Source organism: Diabrotica undecimpunctata, chromosome 3 (assembly GCF_040954645.1).
Source record: "Diabrotica undecimpunctata isolate CICGRU chromosome 3, icDiaUnde3, whole genome shotgun sequence".
Lineage (NCBI taxonomy): Eukaryota > Metazoa > Arthropoda > Insecta > Coleoptera > Chrysomelidae > Diabrotica > Diabrotica undecimpunctata.
This window is the reverse complement of record NC_092805.1, coordinates 79,279,922-79,294,117: the sequence shown is the minus strand read 5'-3', so window position 1 is coordinate 79,294,117 and position 14,196 is coordinate 79,279,922. Positions and strand designations below refer to the sequence as shown.

General features: G+C 33.5%; 1 protein-coding gene across 3 annotated transcripts in view; it reads right to left on the bottom strand.

The window, feature by feature from the left end:
• Positions 1-14,196, bottom strand: part of LOC140436944 (prostatic acid phosphatase-like) — a 124,789-nt gene that overhangs the window by 70,508 nt on the left and 40,085 nt on the right. For 2 of the 3 annotated variants that reach the window (XM_072526124.1, XM_072526123.1), the window contains exon 2: positions 7,803-7,901. The exons of the other annotated variant lie outside the window; for it this stretch is intronic. In XM_072526124.1, the coding sequence (XP_072382225.1) occupies positions 7,803-7,901 (99 nt within the window). The remainder of the gene's footprint in view (positions 1-7,802; positions 7,902-14,196) is intronic. 3 annotated transcript variants of the gene reach the window in all.

Below are 14,196 nucleotides of genomic sequence, written 5' to 3'. Positions count from 1 at the left end.
AATTTATGATCCTTGTGGTTACTTAACACCTATTACCTTTTTTATTAAACATTTAATCCAACAACTTTGGGCAACCGGTCTTAAATGGGATGATCGTCCTCCTTCGGAAATAATTCGGGTATGGGAACAATATAAGAGCGAACTATCCTTTATTTCACAGTTCAAAATTCCTCGTTTTTTGAATATTTCCTCATGTCCCATCTTAGAGCTCCATGGATTTGCCGATGCTAGTGAAAAGGGATATGCTTGTGTCGTTTATATTCGTAGTATTGATACTCGTAACCTAGTTCAAGTTAATTTACTGTGTGCCAAATCGAAAGTAGCTCCTATAAAACAGATTACTATACCTCGATTAGAATTGTTAGCTGCTGTTCATTTGGTAAAACTTATGTCGTTTGTGTTAGAGTCGTGGAAGCATATAATATTTCAAAATGTGTATGCTTGGTTAGATTCTCAAATCGTATTGCACTGGATTAAAAGCTCCCACTCGAGATTCAAAACTTTCGTCGCAAATCGCATTTCGTATATCCAGTCCCATAGTCAAAATTATTCTTGGCATAATATCGAATCTCGAAATAATGCAGCCGATGCGCCTTCGCGAGGCATGCTACCGGCCGCTTTTCTATCAAAATTAGACTGGTTAACAGGTCCTTCGTTTTTGTATAATATTCCATTAATTTTTCCAGAGGTTCCTCCCTCATTGCAGGAAAAATCCTCTTTGGAAGAGATAAAGAAAGCTTTAGTGTTTGTGTCCACTCGTGAGGAACATTTTCTGTCTTGTTTGCTGAAAAATAAATCGTCTTTTACCTCGATCCAAAGAATTTTGGCTTTTATGTTGCGATTCGCGCACAACTCTCGTTATAAAAGGTCGAAACGGTCAGGACCCTTGACTTTCGTAGAATTAGAAGACTCGTTGATTATTCTTGTCAGATTTACACAAGAAAAGTATTTTGAAGAACATCTTCAATCAAATTCTTTTCCAAAACCATTTCGTAAGTTGGGAGTATTTTTAGATGATAGTACTCAGTGTTTAAGAGTAGGTGGTCGTCTATCTCAGTCTTCGTTATCGTATGAAGCAAAACACCCGTTTTTGTTACCAAAAAAATCTCGTCTTACTACTCTTCTAGTTCGTCATTATCATGAGAAGTATTTACATGCTTAATTTAAGAGTACTCAGTTTTTGGTTAGTCAAAGGTTTTGGATAATGTCTTCTAAACAAGCCGTTAATTCGGTATTGTCCAAATGTATTAGATGTTGGAAACAATCTCCTAAAAACTTACAACCCCCTATGGGTAATTTGCCTAAATTTCGTCTCGGTGCCATTAAACCCTTTTCGATTTGTGGGTTAGATTATGGTGGACCGTTTTCGATAACCATGTCTCGTTACAGGGGAGTTAGAACTCAAAAGGCCTATTTGTGTCTATTTGTATGTTGCGGTACTAAGGCTTTAAATCTTGAATTAGCTAGTGATTTGACCGCGGAAGCTTTTTTGGCCGCTTTACAACGTTTTTATTAATTTTGTTTTGTTCGACTTTTGTCAATATAACCGCGACGAAACCACCATTTTAATTTTAATTTTTTTATTGTAGTTTAAGTTTTGAATATTTTTTGTAAGATTTGTATAGGAATTGTTTGTATTAATTATCGTTTTAGTTGTTTAAGTAATTATAGTATTTGGAATTCGTTTTGTTTTTTAAAGACCTTATGGCCTTTAAAGGGGGGAGAATGTTTAAATTTAAATATGGTTGTATAAATTAATCAATACATTTGTCCTCCCTGTATTCCTACGATCCCTATAAGTACCGCCATCGGGCTCGTGGAATGCGTCCCTTTAAGAGAGAAGAGCACCAGTCGTTGAAAAGAAAAGACGCAACCCGGCACGTGAACCCATGCACGCATATTGAATTGATTTCGTTCGTTGTTTTGTAGTGCAAACCCTGGTAATTAGACCCAGCGGTAAGTTTTTACCTAGTTTTACCTAAACCTATAAATTGTTTTTGATTGTTTATTGCAACCATTTAAATTTTAATAATTATTTGCACCAATGAGGAAAAGTCCATTTTTCTCGCCAGAGTTATCGAAGGAATAGTTCTGTTAATTAAGTACTATTAATTTGTAATAGTACATTTGTTTGTTAATACCCCACAGTCAACACTTTGCATAATTGAAAAGGGTTACAAAAGTTACCTATTATAGCCATAGTTTTATAATAGTAAAAATTATAAAAATGATTAATTTGAATACCATCCGTTAAATCGAATACAGGGTAAGTCAAAACGCAAGAACATTATTTTCTTGGAAATTTAAAATAGATTACCCTATATTTTATATCACTATCTAAAATTAGTATAAACATACTTTAATTTTTAAAAAGCATTGCCTATGCCTAAAGGTATTAGTTTTTTAGATATTTTTATTTTTATACGCATGAAGTGTTAAGTAAGTAGGTATTCACACTTTTAGCAAATTTGAGTTGACCATAATTAGTTATGACAGTTTCTATTATTGTTTATTAATTTGGTATTCTGGTAAACTCCAAATTAGCTACCGTTTGTTTGATAATTCAGTAATAAATTTGCCCAATTATAATTCATTTTGCTACTGATGAAAAGGTAGATATGATCTGGATCTTAGAGAATGCAATAAAAAATATATTTAATAATCAAGAATGGTATTCTGAAAAATCGAAAGATCGGTTTAACCGCAGTGGTTCAGTGACTGTCAAAACCATAAACGAACAGAAACTACTTTGACAGAGGAAAACGAAATGAATGTTTTCTTCTATTACCATATCCAAATGTACCAAGAACTAAACAATTATGACGTAAATAATTATTTTATTACAAATTATTTTGATTTTATTCATTGGTTTACTTTCTGTTTTGTTTTACTATTTTTCTCAAAAAAATAGTTGGGAACCAATTCTCTTATCAACTAAATATTATTATTTAGTTACTAACAATCACTAAGTAAAAAACCGCAAATTAAAAAACACCCTTTATTTTTTAACACATAGGACGCGTTTTGATATCTCTGTCAACATCAGCTATAAATGTAAGAGAGGCTATATCTGACATTCACAAGAATACACAACTTTAAGAAATAACTTACTATGCAGAAAATTATTTAATGTAAAAAAATTTGCTACTTACGGCGTATAATTAAACCTTTTATTTAATTTAATCATTGTATTTTAATAATATTTATACTTATTTAATTATCCTTGCCATCTGCCATTATCTTTTCTCTTATCTCTAAAAAGTTATTTTTTTATAATATCATGGCAAAGCAATATTTTAAATTTATGCTGTCGCTAACACAAGGTCTCTTGTTTTAATTTGAATCCATCTTGTCCCTGTTTTTGGTAAAACACTCAAAACCACGTAGTGCACCACATGCAGCAGACCAAAATAAGCTGGTTACTATCATAACGAAACATACATTAAGAAACATACAACATACATGTTGAAACCTGCAACTTCACCTTATCTCCGGATGTGACAGAAACATATTTGGCCACAAGTGTACGATTTTTCATCTTTATTTGTAAAGCTTAAGGCAAAAGTTGCTTTCTATTAATATTTTGTTTATGTATAACAAATATGATTAGGTAATATAATCTTTTTTTTGTCCCTTAAAAATTTCTCATTGTCCAGCTTTGCATTTTTTAAGATAAAATAAGGCGTAGCTACACCTGGGTGACAGAGCAGTGTTATAGGTAGTAACTTCACTCCTATATATTGGTAGTTCTATTATTACACTCATTTTGTGAAACGAATAGTACTTATCGAATGGGCCTTAATCAGCATATGGGTGTTTAAAACCATATCCTATTTGCAGATGAAGTCCAATTTCACGGTAACGGTTCTGTTATTAGGCAAACCTTTTATTACTATTTAACAAAAAATTCTTTCCGCCTAGTAACATATAGTCAAAAAAAAATGGTCTAAATGTGTGCGGAGGTATCGTCCGTAACCATGTATAGGATTTGTTTAATATAACATATTTGTCTAATATAACTTAAATAATGGGATGTATTTAGATTTTATTGCGAATCATGTACCATAAAGAATGATTACCATATAACGAATAGGTAAATATGCGGTGAATTTAATAAATAGTTTCGTGAAAGATGGAATGGAAAAGATGGACTGGTAAGGACCTAGGTCACAAAATTTCAATAAAATGAACCGATTTCTTTGGAGTTATGTTAAGAATAAAGTCAGATTATATCTTTCATATCATTCCTACAACAAGGGATAATATGAAAGATATAATACGAAATGTTTTTCAAAATATTTCAAACAAGTATTTCTTTACATCAAATAAATTTTCTACAGCAAACGTCTCTAAAGTTTGAATAGCCATGATGATAGCCATGAGTCAGATAATCTCAGGATCTCCTGACCAGAAACACATTTCAAACAATGCCATTAAACGTTATCAGAAGGCAAATTAACAATAATACAAATGGCCCTTCTCAGGACCTAACGACTAGAAAACTCGGACGTATGATCCGAATTTGTCACTTAAATGTAGAAAGCATATGCTATTCAAAGAGCCAGTACTTATCAAAATTTTTAAAAGATAACGACATCGACCTGGTTGCTTTACAGGAAACACACTGCGAAACGGAAGAACAACTGCGAAAAAGGGAAAAAATACCACGGCAGCATACATTAAACAAAACATAGAAAACGCCGTCCTTGTTCCCACGTGTACTGATGATGAAATTCACAATATTGTTGTAAAAATTGGAAGCATCACCGTTACTAACACCTACAAACCACCGGCTATATCCTGGCCAGCTCAAGTCATCGACACACATCCGCACCCGTCAATATACGTGAAGGACTACAATAGTCACCATGAGCAGTGGAAATATAAACAATGCAACAGAAATGGGAATGCACTAGTAAAATGGGCGAAGGACGAACACCTATCACTAAAGTTTGACGCTAAAGACCGACCTACATTCATATCAGCAGCATGGAAGAAGGAGTACAATCCTGATCTATGCTTTGTTTCTACTAATAAAAATTGGCAACCTCTAGCAGTCTCTTGAAAAGTAATGGACGACTTCCCACACAGCCAACACCGCCTAGTGGTCTTAGAGGCAAGAACCCAGATTCCTATAATTACATCAATCCCTCGCCCACGTTGGAATCTAAAGAAAGCCATTTGGGGTAGCTTTTCTGCAGAACTGGACAAGACTCTAGGCTGGATACCCCCTACCATCAGAAATTACAGATTCGTTGGAGCCGTAATAAGCACGGCCAAGAATCATATACCAAGAGGCTACCGAAAAGAATACATTCCTGGTTGGTCCCATATCAGCGAAGAACTGTACCAAAATTTCCTTGAAAGCGGCGATCAAGAATTAGCCGAGTAACTGCTCCATAGCCTAGATGCAGCGAAACAACATAAATGGACGGAAACTGTAGAAAGTCTTAATTTTCAAACGTCAAGTACGCAAGCATGGACACTACTAAGAAAATTAGAAAGCGGAACTCCCATAACAAGGGACAAAACAACAAATAACCCAAACACTATTGCCTCACATCTGGTATCAACATCTAGGGCCCCGAAAGACAAGCCACACACAATCAAGGTAAAACGAGAGCTCAAAACTTTAAAATTCCAATCTGCAGAAACCGAATACTCTCGCCCTTTCACTTGCGAAGAAGTCACTATAGCTCTCAAGAATGTAAAGCCAGGTAAAGCCCCAGGTTTTGACAATATTCATCCCGAATTCTTAATTAACAGCGGCAAATATGCGAGAGAATGGATGGCCCACTTTTTCACTTCTTCACAAGTTCTTTCACTTACCACATTTATTGAGGCAGGGTTCCAGAGAAAACTTAAAACTGCAGCCGCATTCATAGAACTAACAGCGGCCTACGATACAGTCTGGAGAGAAGGCATAATATACAAGCTCCTCCGTACAATCTCGTGTAAATCCACCGCTCGAATAATCAACAGCAAGCTAGCCGACAGAACGATTCAAGTAGTCATGGGAACCGACATCAGCACTCCAAGAAAACTGAAGACTGGACTGCGTCAGGGAACTGTCCTAGCTAATCTTCTCTTTAGCCTGTACATCGCTGATATATCAGAAACCAGATCAAGGAAGTTTGGTTATGCTGACGACTGGGTACTTGCAACAAGGTGTAAGTCATTTGAACAAACAGAAGAAATCCTTACGGCAGACTTACGGGAAAGTATTTCCGTAAATGGAGGCTTCAACCGAACGCTACCAAAACAGAGGTTTCCAGTTTTCATCTAAATAACAAGCTTGCAGGAAGAACACTGAACATCCAATTCGAAAACACCACACTCGCTTACAATAAAACACCAAAGTACCTTGGGGTGACTCTTGACAGAACCCTATCTTTCAAGGAACATTAAAAACAGCGGAAAAACTGAAATCCAGAAACAACATCATCCAGAAGCTGTGCGGCCCAACATGGGGAGCATCAGCTTCCACCTTGCGATCATCTGCCCTGGGCCCTTGTTTTCTCAACCGCAGAATACTGCTCTTCAGCCTGGCTTAACAGCCCACATATACACGAAGTAGATGCCCAATTGAACAGTACAATGAGAATTATTGCTGGTGTTATCAAATCCACCCCTACACAATGGCTCCCAGTACTGAGCCACATTCTAGCACCCAAACTACGACGCATACACTCCCTCACTAGTGAGTACAAAAAGATACTTAGTAACGAGATCCTGCCAATTCATCAAGATATAGATGCTACTAAAATTGAGATGGGCAGGACACATAGCCAGAATGATAGATGGGCGATGGACAAAGAGGTTATTGGAATGGAGGCCAAGCGAAGACAAGAGAAGCGTCGGTCGACCAGCTACAAGATGGACTGACGATTTAAGAAGACTCAATAAAAACTGGATGAGAGCGGCGCAAGATAGACGGGGTTGAAAACATGAGGAAGAGGGCTATGTTCAGCAGTGCTGATAGATGCTGCTAACGGTAACCGTTTACGCTCCAGACGACCGCCAATAAAAACAGCACAGCTTGCTGTGGAAAATGAGTTCAACTTAACGACCACTTACCCTGCATCACACAAAAACCACCAGGTTTGACTTACCACGCAAAACATGGACTATGCTGAACCGAATCAGAACCCAACACGGCAGATGCGGTTACATGATGCACAAATGGGGTAAACGACCATCCCCACTCTGTGACTGCTGACAACCCCAAACCATCTGTCACGTTACAGAACAGTGTCCTACAAGATCCTATTAAGGCAGGTCAGAGGATTTCCTAATGGCGACTCCAGAGTCGATAGAATATATAAATAAGTTAGATGTTCGTTTGTAAACATATATGGAATGTTTTATACAAAATATATGTAAATTTAAATGTAAATGTGTCAAGTGCCATACGATAAATAAAATAAATAAATAAAATAAGCCATGACGATAAGAAAAAGATACCCATTCTAGGAATCTGTGTCAACATAAATGAATTTTAACGAGGAGCCCTTCCCTGCCCCTAAATGTTTTCACGCCTAAATGCTGACAACCCAGCAAGACCAAATTTGGGTAGAGAAGGGCGCATATGAGTTTTGTCAAACGCCCAGAGGAGAGCTATCCTATTCTGGCAGAACCAATGCCTCTAAGAGTCCGTCGCCAGATCAGGTATGCTTGCTGTCTTAATTGACTGCGGTCCTGTGCCATATAGACGGCTTCATGCAGGGATTTTCCCAGACCCATTTGAACATTCACATGTGTTAAAATCTGCTACAAATATGTTATTGTTACTATGTTACTACCTTTGTTAGTTGTCCAAAACCCATATGCCAGAAATTCGTATTAAAGTTTTCATCCAGTGGATATGATATTGAAGGTGCTCTATCTCCATGGCGCTGTACCTATGAAAAGGATGTTTATGATTATAAAAATAACTTATAAAGTATATAAATATTAACTAGAAGCCAAATCATACACAATCAACAATAAGATGGGACTGAAAGAAAATTTGGCCAATTCGATATGACATAATGACAAACCGAATTAAAATATTCGAGTTAAAATATTAGGAATCACTAAATATATAACCAATTAAATTGGAAAATATGTACAATAGGTACTCAAATTATATGTCAAAATCAACCAAGACGATTAAAGAGTCTAAATGATACAATCAAATATATGAGCAAACGAAAAATAAAGAATGAGACTGAATGATCTGGAAATTATAGAAATCGATCAAGAGATCAAATTTGCTGTAAAACCGATTTGTGTGTACATTTTGTAATTTAAGATCTAAAATATATTTGCATTGTACCAAATACGATATTTATATTTTACCGTAACCTCAAACACGATTAAAATATCTTACGATATTGCCCAGAGTAGGACTAACTTTTAGATTTGTTGTCTATAATTCTATATTTAAGAATACACCATTTTCTATTCTTCCAAGCTTTATTCGTTTAATTAAAAAATACAATGTTGAATACCTCTTTACCTCGTGTTCTACATTCTACTTAACCTATATCTATCTAAAAACTCAATCTTCTTCTTTTTATATTATTAGTGTCCTTATAATATAGGCCTACTCTCTAATAAAGATTTTATCGTAGAGTCGATATATTATATTTTAACATAACCTCACCTACCTCAACCTAATTTTATGAATAAAAGATATTCGACATGTAATCTATATGTTAAACTACGCCATGAGAAACTAATGATGGCGATCAAAAACTTCAATAATATTAGAGATTTATGAAGACACAATGATAAGCAAAAATACTAAAATCCTATCTGCAACTAGATATTTAATTAAATAAGTTTTAAATATATGTAATGTTTTTATGGCTCTTTATGTAAAACTTTTATTAGATGGTCACTAATTCAGTAAAACTAAAAAAACGTTGCATAAATCAGTTAGTGAGTGTTTATACTTAGATGAACAAAATGTTCAACTATTTTTGTAGTAGTAAAAAAAGTGACTAACTTCGTTCCTAATTATTGTCGTTCGCTAACAACATTTTTTTTTACTTATATACTTTAGCAGGGGTAAGAAATTTTTTTTTAATTGAAATTTCTTGGCTAACCTCCTCCTTCCAAGGCTTCATCATAACGGGTGTTTCTTCTTCCACAATTCCCTTTAGCCACGCTTTTATGACTGTTTCACTTCTCGCAGGTATACCCGTATCTTCTTTAACGGTTATTGCGCAGTGCTGTCATTATTTGTATAAAGAAATACCTCCTTGTTACTAACTTTGATTACTCTATTCTTAAAATTCAATTGAAATCCATGCAACGTCATAACATTCATTCCTAATAAAACATCCTCTTCGATGTCAGTAACTATGATACTATGGACCAACTTTTTTACCGCAATTCCTAATTGGATCCGAATTTCTCCATGGATTAAAAAAAAGGTAAAAGTGTTTTACGGCTGTTTATAATTGTCGGGCGTATAATGGTTTAGAAGCACCCTAAAATTTGACACAGTTTATAATTTTTGATACGACATACCAGTTATTCTTTATTAGTTCATTTTTATTTACTTATTATGCACTATTTAGTTGTTACCTAATATCCTATGATTTCAAACATGTAACTTTGGATAGCACTGATGATGGAATAGTTATTCCGAAAACATTTTGTAATGTAACCCGATAGGGTTTTTATATTGTTATACTTTTTATAAAGGCATTTTTGTGATACATGGTATACAGCCAAAACTACAGAAATTTAGTTTTTTTCGAAACCTAAGTTGAACCTAATATCCTGTTTACCTAATAAACTGAGTCCTTATTTAGCAGATAGTAGTGACTTTTAATGTTGATGCTTTTTAAATTTTTTTGGATTTTTAAATAGTAAAAAGTATTGCTAATAGCACACTGACAATACCAGTCAGTTTTTCCATAAGTCTCTGTTTTAAATGATCGTTTTTAATGCCGACTTTTGCATTTTGTTACATTTGTAATTAATAAATTTGGTTTAGGATGACCGACATTTACAATTTTTCTTCTACAGATAGTAAAGAAAATTTAATTGATTTTAAATATTCCACGCTTACATTCACAAATCCCTCCATCTTAAATTGTATTGAACTCTATAAGCAATACAGCAAAATTTAAATATACATGTACTTTACAGATTACAATCTTAATAGGATCAAATTTAATTTGTACACACCCATGGTACAATGAATACAATGTATGATATTGCGCATGACATTTGACAGCTGGCCCAGGAGTGTGACGTAGTTAAGACCGCTCGAACCCATTATTACAGCTTAACGTACACATTAATTTTGAAATTATGGTCAAAAAATGATCGAATTTTTTTTTAAATGTTTTGTTTTGGTTATAATTGAATAAAAAATATATTTTCATTAGCGTAAAATCTTTACTTTTCCTGGAGGTTCAGGCGAAATATTTATTTTTGTTTTCACACAAAATACATATTATATACTAATAATATACGCACTCTTTTTGTATAGGTAAATAGTAGTAGATTTGCGTATTTTGATTCACTGTCACTCATTTCCAAGCAGTTTTACTGAAATAAAAACAAAATGGATTACAATAAAGAAAAATCTGATTTATAATTCAATATGGTATTTTAGATTTATTTATTTTTAAATTTAGTAAAATAAAAAATATACACATTACTATAACCCACCGATTATTATATGCAAAATTTACTTACCAAACAATATATTAATATGAAAATTAGGCACAAATTAGTTCAAACGCAAAACACAATAAATATCGACTTCAGACGACTTTACACCGGCAAGACAGAAGGCTTGTATAAAAACAAAAGTTCGACAATAATATCGGTTATACTGACTGAGTCATCTATTTTATAATAGAAAAATAATTTAGATATATGCTTACATATATCTCCTTATACAAATATCCACTTCCCAAGGGCTTAAAAAATTTGATGGGTAAAATGTTGAATACTTTGCTTCACCACTGGCATTCTTTGTAAGTAAAAAAGCCAGTTTAGTCTTTGTGACTTTACAAATCTAACGATATCTTCGCTCTGCAGTAATTCATCCAGCTCTGCATTAATTCATTTTTATTCTTCATAAACCATCGCTATTTTTGAATGTTTGTTATGTGTTAAAAATAGATGCTTTTAAAAACATTTGGATAAACTGAGTGATGTGCATAGTTGTGCAACTAGAAAAAACTCCATTATAATATCTTTCATTTTGTAGATTAACGAAGACCCAGAATTCATATGAATAAATCAGTTTAAAGCTTTTTAACATGTTACTGTAAAAATGTTATTTTTTTAGACAGCAACCTTAAATGGTTCTTTCATATCGATTTGTTAAGTAAGAAACTAACCTCAGCCTGCTATGCAATTTACAATAAGATCTGTTTCGGAGGAAATCAATTTAGCATCTTCCAAAATAACATATTTTTCTTTGTTAAATCATGTTATCATTATTAAAATATATAATGTTATCATTATTAAACAATACCAAGATAATTTTATGTGTGAAAATTACAAAAGATGTCATTTAAAATATTGTGCAATATTGTGTGGCCTTACTACTACACTCATATTCGATGGCCAGCTAGCTCATCCGATCTAAATAAAGTTGACTTTATCATTATTTTGATTTTGTTTTTAGTTCAGTATATACGTACAAATTTTGTGTACCTCCATTACCACTTTTTTGTATCTTTTTAAACATCTGAAATATCAAACTTTGGAGTATAAGTTGATTAACCTGTACCTACGTGTAATAAAAGATAATTAAAACTTGTGTTATACAGGATATCTATGTTAACAAAATAACGGTACCAAAAATTAATAAATTTAAATTAACTTCAAAATTTTATTTATCATTAAATATTATAATAACATAATTTTATCATCTCTTTATAATTACTATAATTAAATTAGCCAAATTATATAAAAACACTTAAAATTAAAAGTCTTTCCTATACAACTACATTCAAATGTTGCGTGAAGAAGCGGTCTTAACTACTTCATGCGCGACCCGAACCGATTTTGGAACACATCATACCTTGTGTTCATTGTACCATCATGGTATATACACACCAGTCAATCTAAATCGCCTGGCGATCGCGGAGACGTCGGAAGTGTCATGTCTCGAACCAGTGAAGTTTCCGGATCTCGAAATACACACACTCAAAAATGTTTTGCATATTATCTGTAACGCCACTGAACGTTTCTCATTTGAAATTTTTTGCACTGACTTTGTGTTGTCTACTAAATTAATGTATTTTATTGCTTGTTTTTTGTTTCTTAATCGTCGTAAAGATTCTCAGTATTCATATTGCGTTTATCAGTTTTCGAAAACCGATATTTGTAAAAATTGGTTTGCGTTTTATTCACTTTGTAGTGAACAATATGAATAGACAAGTGATATCTGAGTTCAACAGAGCTAGAATCGTTACTTTGATTGAGGAAGGCCACATACAAGTCGACGTTGCTGTCCGGGTTGGAGTTAATCAGAGTGATGTGTCTCGGATTGTGAAAAAATATCGAGAGACGAATTCTGTTAGCGATCGTCCAAAAAGCGGAAGAGCCAGAATTGCTACCAATGTCCAAGAACTTTATTTAACATTAACTGCCCAGAGAAACGCCTCTATGACTGCCCCAGCTATTAGAAGAGAGCTCCAGCGAGCTCATAATATTGTAATTTGCGATCAGACTATTAGAAACAGGTTACATTCAGTGAATTTATTTACAAGAAGACCATTGTTTGTACCAAAGCTTACGTTAGAGCAGAAAAGGAATCAACTAGAATGGGCCAATGAACATTTTCAACGGCATGACAACAGATGGGGAAACGTATTATTTTCTGATGAAAACAAAATAAGCCTTTTGTCGGATAATCGCCGAATTAGGATTTGGAGGAACCCAAATCGACAGGATAGACTTAACCAAGCTGTCCAAAGAGTCCCATATCAAGGTGGCTCCATATTGTTTTGGGGCGGCATCATGCTAAATAATAAAACTCCTTTAATTCCTATTGTTGGTAACATGAATGGACAAATTTATATTGATACCATTCTTAGGCCTGTTGTACGCTTGTGGCGAGGAGCTGTTGGTCCAGAATTTATTTTTATGGACGACAATGCGCCTCCCCATCGTACGAGACATGTGGCAGATTTTTTAGAGACAAAAGATATCGTCAAATTACAATGGCCACCTTGCTCACCTGACCTCAATCCCATTGAGCACGGATGGGATATGCTCAAAAGAAAAATTCAGTCCCGGCAGCCACCCTCAAGGACACTACTAGACCTTAGAATAGCAGCGATTGAAGAATGGGGCACCATGGACCAGAACTATATGAATACACTTATAAGAAGCATGGGACATCGCATTCCGTCTTGCATTGATGCAAAAGGTGGAAATACGGCATATTAAGTATTAGTTCCTATATCTGTACAAATTAAAAAAAATATATTTATAATACATATTATAAATAATAATAATAAATTGTTAATCCTTTAAATTTTGTTTATTGTTTTTTTATACATACAATTTTATACATATAATAAAATATTTTATTTAAAAAAAAAATAGAGGGCACTAGATTTGGTGGATAATTTTGAAAATATTACATTGTGCAAAACATTTTTGAGTGTGTGTACATAGAATAAAATAATTAAATATTACCTATTACTTATAAACTGTTTGTATCTGTGATTTCTGATCTCAATTACTATATAGTTAGATGAAAATATTTTATAGAATGAGAAATTTTACATATAAATTTGTTTGTATGAAAATAATTGAATCGTTTATTTCTAAAACCCGTCAAGTGCAGTTTTTCATATTTTCGTCAAATGAGGGAAAACTGTTTTTCTCTCACAAAACTAAAAATTGGTTCTTTAAATTTATACGAATAATACTTAATACATTCGTAAAACAAATGTCATAGTCTATTATATTTTAATAATTTTCAATTAAATAAAAAAAATTGATAATTTTCGGGTTTCTGAAATAAAACTGGAAAAAAATTTTTTGAGTAAATTTCTTTCAATTTTAGAACAGGACGTGCTTTTAAGTAAAATAAATAACAGTTTAATAAACTTGTTTTATTATTATTATCAAGAAGCAATAATATAAATGGAATAGATTATACAATAACACATCTGTGAACAGTAAACGTAGTTAAAAAAAAGAAAGGCTTAATCAACATAT